The sequence below is a fragment of the Podarcis pityusensis genome, assembly GCF_964106645.2.
Source record: "Podarcis pityusensis genome assembly, chromosome: 5".
Taxonomy (NCBI): domain Eukaryota; kingdom Metazoa; phylum Chordata; class Lepidosauria; order Squamata; family Lacertidae; genus Podarcis; species Podarcis pityusensis.
Window position 1 is genome coordinate 51,505,629 of NC_138032.1, and position 19,329 is coordinate 51,524,957.

A 19,329-nucleotide genomic window follows, 5' to 3' on the forward strand; every position below is an offset into this window, starting at 1 on the left:
TGACATCTATTTCACAGAGACTGCTTGTGGTCAAGGAAATGCTCCCAGGAAATATAAATTTTTGGTGTGTTCTGAAAAACTAGGTAGCATGTAATTAGAACTTGAATTATAGCATTTTGCCTTTCAAGGTTCAATGCTTCCTTTTCAAAAATGCTGTTCTAAAGACTATATTGAATAGGTAGTTTAGGGAGCAGTCCCATACTGAAGATCCACTGAATGGTCTGGCTGGCCAGCCAGAAAACCCCTTTCTCAGCAGCCAGTATTGCAGTGGGATGTGATGGCTGAAGGAGAGATCACTATCTCTTCTCTACCAGCTTACTCTTTTATTTCCAATATTCCTGCAGAAAGGGGCAGCCACTTAATGAACAGTTGATTGCAGGAGCCTTAGAAGGCACAGATCGCTGTGTAGATATGTGCCTTCAATGACTGTTCTTGGGTGCAGAGGGTCTCCTGTATTGTTTTAAGAGGACTCACTTCTGCTGCTCAGCAGAGAGTGGAGGATGCCCATGCAAAGCAGCAAAAGAGCAGCTACATTATCCAGGTTACTACTAGCATTCTCCCCAGGCAGTGGCGTTAATTTTATCTTTTGCACAATATGGAGGAGTGACATTCTGTGCTTAGTAGAAGAAGAGAGAGGTGCAAGTAAGGACAAGCCTATTCAAGGCTCATGTGTGCATGCCTGCATTGGTTGTACTTGCAACTATAAGATGCAAACAGGAGTGTTTGCCTAGTCATACTCACGACATCGCTGATAATAATAATAATAATAATAAATTTTATTTATATCCCGCCCTCCCCAGCCGAAGCCGGGCTCAGGGCGGCTAACAACAATCAAATAATCAAAAAATCAAATAATCACACAATCTAAAAATATTTCATTATAAAAATTAATTAAATCAAATTGATGGCAACCGATTAAGCAAAGTTCTGTGCAGGTTGCCAGAGGAGGGAGTCAGGCTGCGCCCTGATCAAAGGCCTGGCGGAACAACTCTGTCTTGCAGGCCCTGCGGAAAGATGTCAAGTCCCGCAGGGCCCTAGTCTCTTGTGACAGAGCATTCCACCAGATTGGAGCCGCAGCCGAGAAGGCCCTGGCTCTAGTTGAGGCCAGCCTAACCTCTCTGAGGCCTGGGACCTTGAGGATGTTATTATTTGCAGACCGTAGGTTTCTCTGTGGGGCATACCAGGAGAGGCGGTCCCGTAGGTACGAGGGTCCTAGGCCGTATAGGGCTTTAAAGGTTAAAACCAGCACCTTAAACCTGATCCTGTACTCCACCGGGAGCCAGTGCAGCTGGTATAGTACCGGATGAATGTGATCTCGCAGCGAAGACCCCATAAGGAGTCTCGCCGCGGCATTCTGCACCCGCTGGAGTTTCTGGGTCAGTCTCAAGGGCAGCCCCACGTAGAGCGAGTTACAATAATCCAGTCTGGAGGTGACCGTCGCATGGATCACAGTGGCTAGGTCAGGGCGAGAGAGATAAGGGGCCAACTGCTTAGCTTGGCGGAGATGATCTGGATTACCCTCCTGAGGATAGTCCTTGGGAATATTCCTTGGGAATAACTAAGGTGCCCAGAAGTAAATTCTCAGTTACCAAGGTAAATAAGCAGACTCTTTGTAAGAATGGAGGGGTTGGTGGGAAGGGGAGGGGGAATGTCAAATGCAGGAAAGAGGAGAGCTTGCCATTAACTTGTGAACTTTCCATTTGTTAATTTGTAGTTATATAAATATGTACTCAGTAAACTTTAATCCTTTTTTAAAAGACCCAGCTTGTTTTTTTTGTTTTCTACTATTTGAACATGCCTAATTACTATGCTGCTGTAAAGAATAAATGAAGGAAAGGGAGAAGAAAACTCTCCTGTGTTGCAATTCTTTTAGGATGGAGGTGCTTCTGAGAGTTTAGTCCTTGGTTGCAGTCACATGAGGAGGATATCCTAAGGGACATTTGGGGGCACTGTATTCTTCTAGAGGTTAAAATATTGGAAACTTTTAATTTAGATTCCCTGTTGTTCCCCATTGCTTTGGCTTCTGATGGTGGCAGCAATAATGCCAAGTTTGTATCAGTAGTGAGGGAACCCTTTGGTCAGGTAAAACTGAGCACCCACAACCTGATTTAGAAACAAATTCTAAATTTAGAAACAATTTTAGAAACAAAACCTATGTAGTGGTTAGGTCATAGCTGTCCAGACAGAACCTGGTGAGCCTACAAGTGTTTCTGCACAACCCTAACCTCTTTGCTACCCTGCCCTATCCCAATGTTGTCTTTGGTGAGAGTGACTCCATGGTGCTGCTCCTTGAAACCAGCCACTACTGCTTATGTATGGTTAATTAAATCACAGAACAGTATAAAGAATACAGTTTCTGAAGACCTCACATTGCTAGAGTTCTGATGCAAAAGGCCCTGCATATGTAAAATAACTTTGTATAACTACAACTGCACTCAGGGTGTTTTTAATGACTCTTTTTAAAATTTGTGTGTGTTTTTTACAGGCTCAATTGCTATCTGGAAAGCTATTAGACTTGGAGCTTTTGAAGAAAAGAGAAGAGGGCTTAGAAAGCCAGAAAGCTGAACTTCTTAATCAGAAGAGTATTCTGCTTGAAACATTTGTATGTTCTCAGTGAGACTGTTCTAGACCAGAAATCCTCAACCTTTTGACACCCAGCATTAGCTAAATTGTACATGAGCTAATATCTGAACACAAAAGGCCCAGGATCTTTGTCCCCAGTCCAGCTCAGGGTTTGTTTGTTTTGAATATGTCCTGTTGAAAGCAGCGGAACAAGTTCATTGTAACAAAGTTCTCCCATAGCTTTCAGTGGGTTTTGGCGATAACTAGCTGAACAATACAAACTTCTGTCGTGGCCCAACCATATACATTCACAGCCTCATTCCTTAGGCCCTCTGGGGCAAAAGGCAAACAGCAGGCAAAAATGCTCTCTGAGCTGAGTCAGCCTGCAGCTGGCATACTGATTGGGCCCACATTGGTGCTGCCAACTGACAGCACTGGTGCTGGATCAAGATCTAGCAGACCCTAGGCTGGCTCAGCTCCACCATACCTCTGGAATGGGGGCTTTCCAAAGGGCTACTGTTAGTAGGAGTCCTGCCTGACAGCCTTTTCAGTGGGCGGAATGAGGAGATCCATGCACACAAAGTGATACTAGGAATGCAGATGACCCCAAAGAACTCACCTTTTTCAATTTCTTGAGATTTGTCAAGAGTTATTAATATTTACTAACTAAGGTTTTGGTCCAAGCAGGACTAAGCCCAATGCAGCCCAATGAGACTTACTCAGTGAGTAGTGTATAAGTTTCCACTGTTAAATTTCAAATATCTTCTTAACATTAAGCATCTATTTCTTTTCAATCAGAAAGCACCTTGCTTTACACCTTTTCGGCCCTTCTTCATCATAAGAGGCCCAAACCTCCATTTGCAACCTCCATTTGCAATGAAGCTTCTACCAGCTCTTTGCTCTCTGGCAACTTTCAGGGCCAGTATGGCTGTGTCAAAAAAAACACCCAAGCAATGCACAGAAATCAATGTACTGTCTTCATGCCATATATGTTACAAAAAAAAGAAGAAGGGAATCTACAAATTCATGTTTTGTTTAGTCATGTGCTTCTTGCAAGAGTCTACAGAACACCGTGTGTTATCTTACATGGTATGACCCCCTCATAACACCACCTGATTGGCAGGAGAACTGAGATAATAACAGAATGAGCTTTTCAGATCATGTTGGTGAAAGGCAAGACAAATACCTTACATTAAGTATGCTTAATTATAGAAAAAGTTCACAGACAGGAACATGACACTGAAATATTATTCAGAGTCTTCAAGCCCTGCATAAGCGAACATGTTATAGTAGATGATAGGAAAATGCATGTTTCATTCATTTCCATAGCACATTCAGAGTGAATATTTACAACGTCTATGTTCACAAAAAAATCTTTGTGAATGAAGAAGTTCCTGTATTTCCTGTAGTCAAATCAAACATTAAACATATGTCTTTAATCAAACATACATTGGGCATTAGAATTTTTGTTGCTGTTGGTGGTTTTGTTTGTAATTGAAATCTGTTCTTTATTTTATATTGTTTTGATTTTATTGTTTAATGTGGTTTACATTTTGCATATTTGCACCCTGGGTTGATTCTAAATACTTAGAATAAATAACAGGTAGTCTTTTACATGTCTCTAAACATACATTCATATATAATTTTCATATTTAGTATTCATATATAGTTTTCTATTGTATTTTAACTAAGTCTTCTTTCTTTCTTTCTTTCTTTCTTTCTTTCTTTCTTTCTTTCTGTTGCTTTATTTTATGTCACCATTAGATGGGTACCAAAAAAAAAATTGCCATAGAAGATGAGAGATTTTTGAAGGAAATTACAGAGTTCAACAGTGAATATGGGTTAACATCCAAAAGGGAGCTTTTAATTAAAAAAAGAGTCAAGGCTGAAATATGTGAATTAGAGGAAAAAGAAAATGTTTTGAGAAATGGTATGTCTTGAATTTAATTATTTTATCTTGGACTATCTGAGAATATAAATGACTATGTTGCAGTTCCATGACACTACAATTTCACAATTTTCTTCCAAGCTGAAAAGTCCTATTAAATTTCAAGGTAATGATTTTCCTAGAGTGAAGAACAGCATGCTATACTGGAGCACCAAGCATGTTCCTTGTTGCAGGGAACATTAACTGCATGGTACTCTAACATATTAAGATTGCTGAACACGACAGGTGGTCAGAGATAAGATTCTTACCTGTCCTTGCCCAAGTCGCAATCCCATCCATGAGTCACTGCTAAAGATTGAAGAGAATAGTTTTTGTATAAAGTTTTCTGTTTTTCACTACTAAACATCAGACATTGCAAATATTTATTGCAAGCCAGTTTGAGCTTTAGCTAGCATAGATAACACTGAATTAAAAATGCATTTGCATTTTTCATCCATGAACTGTAATTACATGTGTTGCTAGCAAATCAAAAGCCTAACTTCTATAGTTTGTCTTTTCTAACAAATGCACAAAATACTCCCCCCCCCCAAGAATACGTCTTCTCCTTCTACATTATAATACTCTGCCTGTCCTCACATACGAGTCCAAGGCAGCAAACAATTACAAAAATACAGTAGTAGAATCTCCCACTGTTGTTGCTTTGGGAGCTGCTGCCAAATCTATTCCTGCAATTCAAAAGCCACTGTAACTGCTTAGCCCCCTGTAGCTGACCATTGCTTCCTTAAGCAATAGTATGTGACAATATGCAGCCAGTAAGATACTACTTTGGAAATTATATTACATGTCACATTTCTCAAGGCAATGAAATATGGAACATGCACACACTGCATTATGGCCCAATTAGATCCCTAGCTTGCAGGGGCCATGCCTTGCATCAGTCCTGTCCCTCATTTGCCCAGGGGCCCCCAGATACCTGGCTTGCACCACATCAAGGTCTAATGATGGCCAACACGTATTAGTTGCTTCACAACTGACTGATGGCAACCAGCATTCCAACAACAAAGACTGATGGAAAAAACGCCACATTCTACTGCTATGCCAGTCCCACTTACTTGCTGTAAACCAAGTAAAGTTGTATTTCAGCTGACAAACACAACATGTTTGCCCCCTACACTAACAAGCTGCAACGTCACACATAACTGGATATAATTAGAAACACATATAAAATTAACTGAGGCCAAGAGCAAAGACAAAACACTCCAGAAGTATGGGAAAGGATTTGGCAACACATTTCACAAAAATGTGAACAAATTTATAAGATATGGGTTAAAAAAATATAAATTAGCATTTCCCTGTTTTTAACACCTGCAGCACTTAGCAGTATATGCAGTGGGGCAGTTAATATATGTTGAAGGTGTGGAGCATCAAACACTGTTATGCTTCATAGTGATATTCGAGAACTGAAATGTGATATTCAGGAAGACTATAATAGATGAAATTAAACTCATAGCAGGGTATGGTTTGATGGTAGACCCATTGGTTGTATTGTCTGGATATGTTAAGGCTATGAATTTTTCCCGTGGATACAGAATTGGTAACACATTTGTTAACAGTTGCTCATATAGATATGTTATAATGGGTGGGAGGACACTTATTTCTGTGTTAGAAGACTGGCTAGTAAGAGTTTGGGAACTGACTCATCTGATAAAATTAGCTAATGTTGTAAGAGTGAGGGCAGGCAGACAACTTGATAAATTATTTACTGAGAATTGGAGCAGCGTTGTTATGTATTGGTGTAACAGAACTCAAGAAAATATTCAACCATACGTATTATTGGAAAGAATCTACATAACAATAATTGTTATGCTTCTATTTTGACACTGCTATCAACTTTGCCTTTTTAAAAAATGTATTTTTAATGTAATGATTTAACAAAAAATGCAAGTAGCATTTGGATCAGCCCATTAATGCCTTGCATAGATCCTCCTAAAGAACTACCCTTTCCCAACAGTACTAGGTACAATACAAACACTGTAATTCTCACCCATTCAGAGTCATAATCTTTATTTAAGATGCTTAGACACTCACAGGATCATTGTGCTATTATACAAAAAAAATGTTGAATCACTTGCCATTGTTCTCCAACAGTAAAACACTTCCCCCCTGTTGGATTGTGCCAATGTAGAACAATGTATCACAATTTGCCAGGCTCTCATGGACAGTTTATTGGATTATGGTAGCACAGTTCACCTGATGATTTTATCTTGCCTTCTTAGTACAAGGTACTCAAGAATTCAAGAAGCTTTAGAAGGAAAGAATGAGAACCAGCAGTAGTTAATACAACATTGAACAGAGTTCAAACTGTGCTATTAGCTCCTGAACAAATAGAAAGCTGTTAGCTCTCCAACAAAACACATAAACTACAGTGATTGTATACTGCACAGCTGTTGCCATCATACAAATAAATTTTGTTAGCTTTGCTTGCATTTGCAGCTCTTACTTTTGACAAACAGTATGTTGAGTAATTTTGTTGTTGTTGATAATAAGTACCCAAGTTTCTAATAAACTAAAAAAGACATGTTCACACTTAGGACCAAATTAAATTTATACATTATATTCTGCCTTTCCACACAAATAGAGCCCAAGCCAGCTGGCAACACCAACACCAACACCAACACCAACAGAAGTCTAATGGTATCTGTCCACCACTGGAATGAACACCATTGGCAGAATGATTTCCCCTTTTTTCCTCTGAAGCTACCATGCCCCCGCCCAGTATATTTCCAAAATCTCCAGAGAGTTAGGGGGCTCTCTGGAGAAGAATTTTTTGTTGCTGGGCAGAGGGCTACAGTAGGGAGGAGGAGAATTCCACTTGCATGACATTGGATGTCATCCAGAATTACCAAAATTTCTTGAAGAAACCAGAGGCCTTTCTCCTGGGCATAGTCGGCCAATCGGTGTTAAAAAAGGACAGAACTTTCTTTATGTATGCTACAACAGCAGCAAGAATACTCATTGCAAAGTATTGGAAGACACAAGATCTACCCACACTGGAGGAATGGCAGATGAAAATGATGGACTACATGGAATTGGCGGAAATGACTGGCAGAATCCGTGACCAGGGAGAAGAGTTGGTGGAAGAAGATTGGAAGAAATTCAAAGACTATTTACAGAATATTGCAAAATTAATGAATGTTAGAATGATGTTGGATTGAAGTTAAGGGGTTTCTAGCTGTACAGGCCAAAAGAATACGGAAAAATTGGTTTTAATATGTAAAATCTAAAATTTAAAGTTATATTATATCAAGATTAAAGATTAGGATTAAAAAGGAGGGAAAGGAATTGTTGGATTAACATATTTAATTAGAATACAAAAGAGGGAGGTAAGAGGAGGTCCGGGAAACAAGGAAATGTAAAAGAAGTGAGGAAAAGATGAAATTGTTTTTAATTGTTTTTTCTTTTTTTACTTTGTATTTTTTCTTTTTATTGTTAATTCTTTCTTTATTAATGTGGTTTTTTTCTTGTGAAACTTTAATAAATATTATTTTAAAAAAAACACCAGAATTACCAAAATTTCATCCAGAAATTTGCATGACATTGGATGTCATCCAGAATTACCAAAATTTCATCCAGAAATTTGCATGACATTGGATGTCATCCAGAATTACCAAAAGTGCAATAGGTAAAACTTACATATGTCAGTCACTACATAAGAGGTATTATTACATAAGGGATTATTAAATGCGCATAGCCTATATATATGGTTACATATGTAATTATTTTTTCAAAACATCTTGAGAAGAGTTGCAACAGAGTTTTTTGGTTATGTGGTGAAACTTAAATCTTTAACCTAATTTTAAAATTATCACTTTCTTAGAAATAGAGTCAATGAAACATGAAAATGCTCAGTTAAAAATGTTTCAGCTGCAGAAGAATGAACTGAAGAAGGATTTGTGTACTTTTCAGAGAAAACTCAAAGGTATATTGTTCACTTGATCACCACCTGATTTGATGTTCAGACATAGTGTGAGTGCATTTGATAAATGATTCTGATCAAAAAAACATTCAACAACAGATGAATGTTTATATCTATATCATGGACTTAATAGTTTTTTAGTTAATATTAATCAAGGCATTAATGAACAAATAATTTAAAGAATATGGATTTAAAACATTTTCTGCCCTTCTTTGCAGCTTTAGCAATTCAGACTGCATTGGATCCAAGGCTTTGTTTAAAAATAATACAGTCATAGAATTGTAGCATTGGAAGGACCCCCAAGGGTCATCTAGTCCAACTGCCTGTAATGCAGGAATCATTCCACATCCTATACTGTATCTTGTGCAATAGGACCTGCTACACCAAGTGCCACTATTGAAGCTTTGGCTTTCATGCATTTCTCCCATGCACCTGCATATCATTTTTTGTATTCTAGCCTTTAGTATTCACGTGCTTTTGATATATGATCACATATTCTTGTAAGAGTGGGAATGACTTAAATACAGCTGAATGTTTTTTATGTCATAAAACTATAATCCAAATTTTTCATTCTAATAATAGGTTCTTTTAATGTGCAGCAAAACAACTGAGAAACATAGAAAGTTGCCTTAGACTAAGGCAGACCATTGGTCCATCTGATCCAGTACTGACTGAGTTGACTGGCAGTTCCTCCTCAGGGTTTCGGACAGGGTTCTCTCCCATCCTTAGCTGGAGATACCAAGGACTGAAAGCAGGACCTTCAGTATGTGCTCAGCTACATACACACTCACCTACAGCCCTTCCTTACAGTTTCCATTATATAATAAAGTACTGTATTATAAAATCATAATAGAAAGGTATTGTTTCTTTTTCAGATCTTGAAGAAGAAATAAGAGAAGCTAAAAACACCACAAAGTGTTTAGAAACAGAAAAAAATAAAATTTCTGAAAAACCGCAGACCGATCCAGAATGTGCAAGGTAAAGGTATATCCTGCCAAAATGCATAGATCTGAGATGAATTTTGTTTTAGCTAACATGCGTTCATAATTAAGCAAAATAACAACATGAATCTGGTTGATATGGCATGTGTGTTTATGTAAGTGACTGTATGGGAGGAAGCATCATGGAGAGCAAAAGGAGGCTCAGTCATTCTCTAAACCTGGCACCTTTTCCATAGGGAATGAAGAATTTTAAAGGGGTAAAGCAAAGGAGATCTGCCAAGCCCCTTTCCTTCTCTTCAAGTGGAGTTGAAGCATGAACAAAATCTTCTAAATGAAATGTTTTGCTTCAGAATTTGTGTGTAGGAGCAAAACCGTATGTATGGAACATACATCAAAAGGGGACTTTAAATGATAATACTAGTTGCAGATCCATAAGCTGATGTGGTACAGCACACTACAGCTTGCTTTTGCATTATTTATTCTATTATGGTACATTAGCTTTTCTGATGTATGAGGTTGTCATCTTCGTTCTGAATAATACACTTCTCCTGGAGTATCTTGCTATTGCAGTGTCATTTAACATTCAATACAGCATGATTAGGAAAGGGGTGTTTACTATGAATATAAACGTGCTGAAGATCAAAGTTAGTTAGTGTCCATGGGCTTGCAAATGACTTACAGCACAATCCTTTGCATGTCTACTCGAAGTAAGTTCCCTTTAGGGAAGGGCAGTAACTCAATGGTAGAGCATGAGCCTTGCATGCAAGAGATCCCATGTTCAGTTCCAGCATATCCAGGTAGAGCTGGGGGAAACTCTTGACTGAAATCCTGGAGAGCCTCAGCCAATCAGCTAGATGAACCAATGGACTGACTCAGCTTAAGACACCTTCCTGTATTCCTAAGGTAAGTGGGTGCAGAGTTATAATCTTATTTGAATCAGTAAGATATTTAAATAGTGCAAGGTATGTTTGTTTTTTAATAATTGAAAAAAGTGTTGATGTTTATATGAAAAGTAATGCAATGCAGTTCTGCAATTTGCTGAATATGATGCAAAGCAATTATAAAGAATTGTCAAGATTTATTGATAAATATAGTTACTTATTTTGCAAATCATATGATGAACACCAGAAGACAAAATGCTACTACCACGTCAAAGATTGCACTTTTGGGAAATCTGCCATTTTACACCTTGGGCTTACTTCAGAGGCAGAACTGGATGAGTGCACCATTATTCAAGATTTTACACATGTATATTGTATTTCCTTAATCTAAGATTGAAGCATCAGTATGCACCTCCTTACCCAAGCCCTTCAAAGGTCTGTGAAGGTGTTTAATTTAAGCCCTATTGATTTCAATTAAAATGCTCCTGCCCTGCTACTGAATAGCATAAAGGCAAGTAGGCAATGATTGTCCAACTCAACAAAATTCAGTTAGACTATGACTGCTCACATTTTATTTTGTAGGGATTGAATAAAGGAACAGCATTAATAATTGTAGATAACATATCACAACAAAGATAAACACCATACCAGTTTATTATTTCTGGGTTCCCCATATTCCCCACTGAACTTGGTCCCCTATGGCAGTATTACTCAAATCTTGATACCTCTTCAGCAAAGGCTGTATTCAAACAGGAAGTACCCTTAACTAAAAAAAATAGATGCTTAGTCAACAGTTCATAGAACAGTGGGAAGATATCCATGTAACTGTGGGATAGCCTGTTACCAATAAGAATGTTTTGACATTTGCTTTTCACCGCCATTAAGGGCTCAGGGATTAAACCTTATTTTCTGGGCAATGGTGGTGTTCCTGACCTGCATGCAAGAGCTGTATACAGGAGTGAACTGTGCTTCTTCCTGCCTTTTCAAACTGCACATACAGACTAGAAATCAAATAATGATTACCTCTTCCTCTTTGCACCTTCCCCTGAGCTTCAGGAAAACTGTCCACTTTGGGTCTTTTACAAAGCCCCTTACATACTTACCTGGATTTAAAGTGAATTGTTAAGCATTTTAAAACCCAGACATTTTTTGGCACTTGAAAATCTACTTAGAGAAGGATGTGTGTGTGACTGCATGATTGACATAAGGGTCAGCCAGTGAGTGTTGTGTTCTGCTCTGATCCTCTGGCTGCTGTGCAAAGCATCGGGTTTCTTGTAAACTCAGTTTGAGAAAGAAGAGCATTCAAGCATCTGCAAGGGGCCTAGACAAGTGCAGGGGTAGGCTACCTCCACCCCACAAGCCAGTGTAGACCCACCAGAGGTTCCAGTGTGGTTCACAAGATGATTTTCCCAAAACCACACCCACTTGTCAAATCAGCTGACATCAGTTGGTGACATCCATTAATGGACAGGAGGTAGGGTTTATTTGTGCACTGGCCCATACAGCAGGATTTAATCCCCAATTGCCAGCTGAAACGGGGTTGGGGGGGGGACGATGACTTTGTTTTAGCCACAGTTTAATGCAGACCCCTTTCTGAATTAGGAAGGGGGTTGTCTTGAAATCCCTCCTAAAATAAACATACTAGGAAGGCCTTTTATCCTGTACACTGCATGCCAAGGTTGGTGGTGGTGGAGGTGGAACCTTTCTTTTTCCAGTACTGGGACTGGTATGCTACTCTTGCTACCAGTGACCTGACTGGATAAATTGAGGTTAAAGGAAAAGCGCGGGTGGCGCTGTGGTCTAAACCACAGAGCCTAGGGCTTGCCGATCAGAAGGCCAGCAGTTCGAATCCCCGCGACGGGGTGAGCTCCCGTTGCTTGGTCCCTGCTCCTGCCAACCTAGCAGTTCGAAAGCACATCAAAGTGCAAGTAGATAAATAGGTACCGCTCTGGCAGGAAGGTAAACGGCGTTTCCATGTGCTGCTCTGGTTCGACAGAAACGGCTTAGTCATGCTGGCCACATGACTGAGAAGCTGTCTGCGGATAAACGCCGGCTCCCGCAGCCAGTAAAGCGAGATGAGCGCCGCAACCCCCAGAGTCATCTGTGACTGGACCTAATGGTCAGGGGTCCCTTTACCTTTACCTAAGATGAAGTTTGGATGGATGTTGGCCTGCTGGCACTTGTGGAGTGGGCTATGCTGGTAATTCTTCTGTGGCTTGAATTTTAATTCAGGAGGCAAGTATAACAACTAGTTGAAGAACTGAGCCTGGTGTGTTTCATGCAACATCTCTAGATTAAGAAAGTAATCTTACAGATAATACCTCCTAACATGCACCAAGAGTTGCTATTACTTTAGTTAGCTTTGATTACTTTTTGATGCATAGAGGTAGTTTCCAGAAGGAAAAGGATTTCGGTTGGTCTTTCAAAATGATAAGCTGTTTTGCATTATGTATCTCTTAACATTGAATGAAAGAGGCATAACATCAATAGACCTGACAAGAAGACAATTCAGCAGGAAAATAACACACTTCCATAGGAGTTGGTTGACTGATTAAATTGTTCGATTTTTTTTAATTGTTTCTTTTTTGAGGACAATACACACTTTGGAATCTTGTTGGAGACAGAACTAATTAAATATAGAACAGCTTAGTTTAGTTTCAAAGTATGGCTAATGAAACTGCCTCACTAACATGACTGCTGTGCAGCCAAGACCAGATGAATTATTATTATTATTATTATTAGGTAAAGGTAAAGGTACCCCTGCCCGCACGGGCCAGTCGTGTCCGACTCTAGGGTTGTGTGCTCATCTCACTTAAGAGGCCGGGGGCCAGCGCTGTCCGGAGACACTTCTGGGTCACGTGGCCAGCGTGACGAAGCTGCTCTGGCGAGCCAGCACCAGCGCAGCACACGGAAACGCCGTTTACCTTCCCGCTATAAAGCGGTACCTATTTATCTACTTGCACTTAAGGGTGCTTTCGAACTGCTAGGTGGGCAGGAGCTGGGACCAAAAGACGGGAGCTCACCCCGCCGCGGGGATTCGAACCACCGACCATGCGATCAGCAAGCCCTAGGCGCTGAGGTTTTACCCACAGCGCCACCCGCGTCCCTATTATTATTATTATTATTTAGTAATTTCACAGGATTGTACAGTCTTTGAGGGTGGTCAAATACCACACCTTTCAGGTGGGAGTACTTCCAATTTGATGTAGTTTTTTTCTTTTTTTAACTATAGAAATTCCTCTGGGAATTATGTTACCATTATGTGTTGTTCCATTGGGCAGTCTGCTAAGCCCTTGGAAAATGAGGGCCAGCCAGGCTGCTGAACACAGCCAAGCCACTGTTTAGAGCAGCGCCCACAACTTAGCTTTGTCTGAAGAAGGGCTGTGGAACTTGATCTGGCCAGTGGGCCAGATTCAGAAGTCCCCCACCTCTCACAGGTTTCTTGGACATCATACCAATTCAGGCTGTGGCTGCAACAAAAAAATTGGGATAGCTGTCTTAAGTACGCTCTTGATTCTTTTCATCTATAATTCACCCCTTTTTTTCAATTAGGCAGTTTTTTCTGTTGCCTCAAGACCAGTGATGTTTGTCACCAGTAGAGATGTTTTAGCCTTCTCCATCCTGGGAGAAGGCAACAGAAAAAAGCACCAAATTCTACCATCAGCTGGACTTAAGATTGTACTCCCAGTTGTTCTTTTTCAGTTTAACATGTGGGTTTACCTGTCTCATGCATGGCACCATACGATGTTAGGTGATGGGAAGAAACTTTCCTGCAGCTGTCCCAGTAGGAGAAGGCTGTGACACCTCTACTGACAAACCTCTCTGGCGCATCAGAGCCAGTGCTCACCAGCATACATAGTCTGTAGGTGGTAGCTGTAACAAAGATAAGAAACAAGCAGGTCAGGTACCATGCTTATTCCTAGCCGTCTAGTCTGCAAAGCATTCAATAAAAGGTTGTCAAGTGAGGTAAGAGTGGTCTAGGACAAAGATAATAATAGGACTTGAACATATGCAGTACATGTGATCTACGTCTGAGCTGAAACCCCTTCTTTTACTAATTTTGTAACTAAATAAAGAAAGCAAAAATGTTGTATCATCTTGAAGAGAGAGAATGATGTTTATTGAAGACCTGGCAGCTTGAGGAGCCTTTGAATTAACAGTGACTCAGCCATCTTTGCTGTCAAGAGTCTTTCCAGGATCTGACTGTGCATACTGAGGTCTTCGCACTCTAGCTACTTTTCCTGTATTATAGAACTAAGATGCAAGCTAGACCTTGAGACAGGCATAGTCATTAGAAGCAGAATGACTCCCTGAAAAATGCTCGGCATATTTCATGTGGACTGTTAAGCTACAATCCTGTGCCACAGTTCCATTAAAATCATTGTTACCAGGGTATAACCAGAAGCAAGCTCACACCAACTTGAATTTGCTCTTCACAATTTTTCTGGAGCCAAACCTGCGTTTTGTTTTCCCCTTTCCTCATTTATATTCATGACGGACATCTTTTTTTATTAATGATGAAAGAAGAATTGGTCCTTTAAAAAAAAAGCCTTGTTCAGAAAAGTGCCTACAGTAGTAAAAGGGTTTCAATATTAGTAGACATTTTCACAAAGATGCTTTCATTTTCACACCAGTTGTGGCAGGTTAGGTGTCACAGCAGAGGATTCAGATGCTTTGAAGTGTCCTGCTAGTTTGAAAGAAATATTACAGTAACAAAATGCATTCCACTGACAGCAAAGATCCACCAAGCCATCAAACTAGAATGTAGCATGCTTTGAAGAAGGCCCATTATCCTACTGGATTATATGATCATGTGTCAGGACAAAATACTGCCATTTCCTTCCATGAAAATCAATTGCAGAATCTCACTATTCTCAGCATGCTAGCCACCAACTTCAAAACAGCTTTAACAACATACAGAGCTTTAAGATGTTAAGTGTAAAAGCCAAATGAAAACGTGTCATAAAGCAGTGCATTCTTTAGAAGAAAGCTTATTTGTGGGACTGTAAAAGGTTTAGCATAAAGATGGTTACCTACTGCCTAAAGCTTTTAGTACTATTGTGATACATTTATTTTCTGGGGCAAATTGGTATTTCAGAATGCACCACTCAGGCCTAACTCTCCAGCAATATGGCGTATGGTGTCAGTTTGAGACACCTATAATATGATCTGATTTGCTTTGTCTGTCCTACAGTGGGCATATGATTTGTGAAGACAACACCACAATATGTTTAAAACTATCCCATGCAAAGCAGCCCCATTTTCACAGCCATATGCAGAAGTAACATATGGGCCAGGCATCCAAACTGACAACCAAACCTCACACAGTTTCCCTCCTTGAAAAAGAATGGAGAGAATTCTGATTTGTAATTGTGGGACCCGCTTTGCTTGGTGTTGGCATGGACTCTCTGGTTCATAAATTATTTCCTACACATGGCCCTGGTACTGGAGGTCCTTCACATGCATAAACCTATATGTCACTTGCGGGGTTTGTTTATTTGACAAATCTCAAAGAACTAGGATTACTTCTTACATATTGGAATCAGGGCCAATTTAAACACGCTGCAGGAAACCCTCTACTCACATTGATGCTAACTGCATGTGAGGAGAGTTAATGTTTAACATAGTATTGGGGAATCTGTGATTCTCCAGATGTTGCTTCACTACAGCTGCCCTGCATAATCCCTAATCATGGCTACAGTTGATGGGATTTAGGGTTCAACAACACCTGGAGTTTCCCATTCCTTAAAAGCTTATTGTGTAGTAGATCATACTGTGTGCAACATCGGGATATCAGTGCTGCAGCTACTAACATACAATCCTTAAAAGCATTTGAGTATATTGCCTAGAAGAGGAAATGTATTTTACCTTATCAGTATATACCACCCATTTAAGGTGAACCAAAATGTAATTATTATTAACTGTAAGTCACAAAAAACAGAGTGAAAAGAGGAACGAATCAAAATATGCAAAATTAATTTATTGTAGATTAGTGGGAAAGCACAAATACTAAAAAAGCAGAACCTCGGTTTATATTTGCCTTTCATGTCCCATCCCCCCATAGGAACAGGTTAAAGCCATATTTTAATTCATAGATAATATGAGGCGACTGGATTCATTTACAGTTAGAAGTTTGAATGGCATTCTGCTTTTCCCCATTCTTCTTCTGTTAGTCCATTTCAGAGGGAAATTTTAGAGAAGGGTTTTTTCTTTTTAGAGTGTGAACTTCTGCACTCTTTTCAGAAGCCTGGAAATATTGAAATAGTTTGAAGTTGCTTTGTGTTATTTAATAGTTAAGGCGTTTGTTTGTTTACTTGACTAATCTGAAAGAACTAGGATTGCTTCTTACATTTCTTATTATAGCCTAAGAAAGCTCATTATTGAAACCATGAAAGAACAAATGACACTGCATTCACATAAATCATCCAGGAAATATGTCCACTAGAGCTGAACAAATCCTTCATATTAACAGTGCATTGCCGAGGGCCATGATTCTGCTGGTTTTGAACAAATATGTTCAATTTAATTTTATGTTAAATTTTATAAGCAAGAAATACCCATCTCTGGAGTAATCTCTGGGGTGCTGAATGAGTTTCTGTAATGACAATGTGCTAACTGATTTCTTAAAACTTTTTATACCAATGCCCAGTGGGGTTATTATAGTTAGAATTGTGTCAGGGTTTCTATTATGAACCCCAATTTCAAGGTTTATAATCCAACAATAAAAACGTGCTCCAGGGTAAAGTCTGTCATTGGAAATTTGCTCGGGAGTAATTTTCCTTACACAAATGCATACACAGGAAACGTAGTTTGGGAGAGCAGTTTGTCTGTCAATTTACGTAAGTTTTAGTAGGTATGAACACAAGTGATATTTGTCTCCAGCTTTGAAGTTTGATGCTTGCATCTTTAGTCACTTGGTTAATGTTTTTTGCCTCACAAAAAATTATTCAATTAGAAAGCATTCTGTCTATGAGTGATATCAGGCTTGTTAGGTAGAGTACTACTTACTTACAAAAAAGTGTACTTCTGACAAGAGGCTGAACCAACAGGGTTCAGGTTCCCAAACTTCTGACTTCATGAGAATGCCCTTGTATTGCCAGTTTGGTAATGTTATCTATAAACATTACTCCAGTTTATATGTCTCACAAATATAATATTTTGGACATTCTTCCTGCTGCCTATATGCTGGATTAAGGACTATTAATTTATAGTGGGTTGTGTTGATATTTATGTATTAGTGCACAATTCCCTCATACTACTGCATAAGCAGTATTTGGACGGTGATGAAGGTGCCTGGAAGAGCACTTCCAATTCGTGACCTTTGTTACAACTACCAGAATGTGAGTAGTCACTTCATTAGCTTTGGTCCACAGGGGTCAGCAAACGTTTTTCAGCAGGGGGCCGGTCCACTGTCTCTCAGACCTTGTGAGGGGCCGGACTATATTTTGAAAATAATAATAATAATGAACGAATTCCTATGCCCCACAAATAACCCAGAGATGCATTTTAAATAAAAGCACACATTCTACTCATGTAAAAACACGCTGATTCCCAGACCATCCACAGGCCGGATTTAGAAGGCGATTGGGCCGGATCCGGCCCCCAGGCCTTAGTTTGCCTACCCATGGCTTTGGAGATACAGTGGTGCCTCGCAAGACGAAATTAATCCGTTCCGCGAGTCTCTTCGTCTTGCGGTTTTTTCGTCTTGCGAAGCACGGCTATTAGCGGCTTAGCGGCTATTAACGGCTTAGCGGCTTAGCGGCTATTAACGGCTTAGTGGCTTTATGAAAAAGGAAACAAACTCGCAAGAAGCCCATAGGGAAATTCGTCTTGTGGAACGACTCAAAAAACGCAAAACCCTTTCGTCTAGCGAGTTTTTCGTCTTACGAGGCATTCGTCTTGCGGGGCACCACTGTAGAATACCAATTGCTCATGAGTTTTCCCCTGCAGCCCTTCAAGCCCTTTGATCAGCACGCACAAGCTTCAGGTCTTTTAAAAAGGCAAATGGTTTCTGAGAATTAGTTTGTAACCCTTTTTTAAATGTGTTAGGCCAGAACAGTCCTCCTCTAGACCTATATCTTCCGCTCCTGCTGTGGAGACTTTTCAGAAAAGTGATGGTTCTGCTGGTTGAGATGCATATAGTATGGGAAATAATCTTTTATTGGATCAACTCATTTCAAGCTTCCAAAATCTCACAGTAATTATTGAAGCATAGATTTTCAGAGCAAAAATAAAACCAGTCTTACTGAATGGTTAGGCTGATTGCTGAGACTAACAGGCCGAGAGAAAAGCAAGGTGGGAGAAAGGCAGTTAAAATATAAATATACCCTTTAAGAATCTAAAATGAATCTTTATTCCTTCCTTTAAAAGGATAGAAAGAACAGTGCTACTATATTAAGATAACTAGTAGAAGCTCTTCTTCCCATTGAACAGGAAACAGAAACATCCATGTTGCAAGGAGTTAAGGACTGCTCTAAAAGTCACTCTCTCACATTGTTATACAATACTCTTTAGATTGTATCAGGCTACATTCATTTAACTGGTATTTGGATTGAATATCCTTAGTTTCAAATCCAGCTATTTCATGCTGATTTTGTTTATTTACTTAATTTTTTAGAAATAATTATAAAACACTGAGTCAAAGAGCTCTCTAAGTTGTGTACTTAATAAAAATTTAGGTAAAACAGACCTAAAACCCACAGAACTATTAAACAAATACAGTATACATAATATAATGTTGCTAATTGACCAAACTGTTGAAACACAGTATGCACACATTAGCTCAGTAAGGTCTTTGGCATTTAATAACTTTGCTCAGAGATGCATTTTGTCCTGCTCAGACAAATGGCGAAATATTCATAGTATGTTTTCATCCCATTTAAAGTTTGCATTTAAAGTGCATCAAATAGTGAACCTTATATATGGTTAATATTCTTGTTATTACTTTAGTGTTAAACTTTCACAAATTTCTGGTTAAGTATAACTTTAAATATTTTCATTCACTCCAGACTTAATGATAAATTTCCATTATTTATTCATTACTTAAGTGTCTCCACAACATTGATTGTGCAGCCTGTAACT

The 19,329-nt window shown here is 39.3% G+C and overlaps 1 protein-coding gene and 1 long non-coding RNA gene across 4 annotated transcripts in view; one reads left to right on the forward strand and one right to left on the reverse strand.

Annotated features, from left to right (window-relative positions):
• Positions 1-17,872, reverse strand: part of LOC308477455 — a 35,804-nt gene extending 17,932 nt beyond the window's left edge. Inside the window, exon 1 of the long non-coding RNA XR_013986576.1 lies at positions 13,969-17,872. This is a non-coding gene — a long non-coding RNA (uncharacterized lncRNA). The remainder of the gene's footprint in view (positions 1-13,968) is intronic.
• CCDC172 (coiled-coil domain containing 172) overlaps positions 1-19,329 on the forward strand; it is a 28,894-nt gene that overhangs the window by 2,481 nt on the left and 7,084 nt on the right. For all 3 annotated transcript variants that reach the window (XM_081006038.1, XM_081006039.1, XM_081006040.1), the window contains exons 3-6: positions 2,486-2,602; positions 4,327-4,492; positions 8,328-8,429; positions 9,302-9,404. In XM_081006038.1, the coding sequence (XP_080862164.1) occupies positions 2,486-2,602; positions 4,327-4,492; positions 8,328-8,429; positions 9,302-9,404 (488 nt within the window). The remainder of the gene's footprint in view (positions 1-2,485; positions 2,603-4,326; positions 4,493-8,327; positions 8,430-9,301; positions 9,405-19,329) is intronic.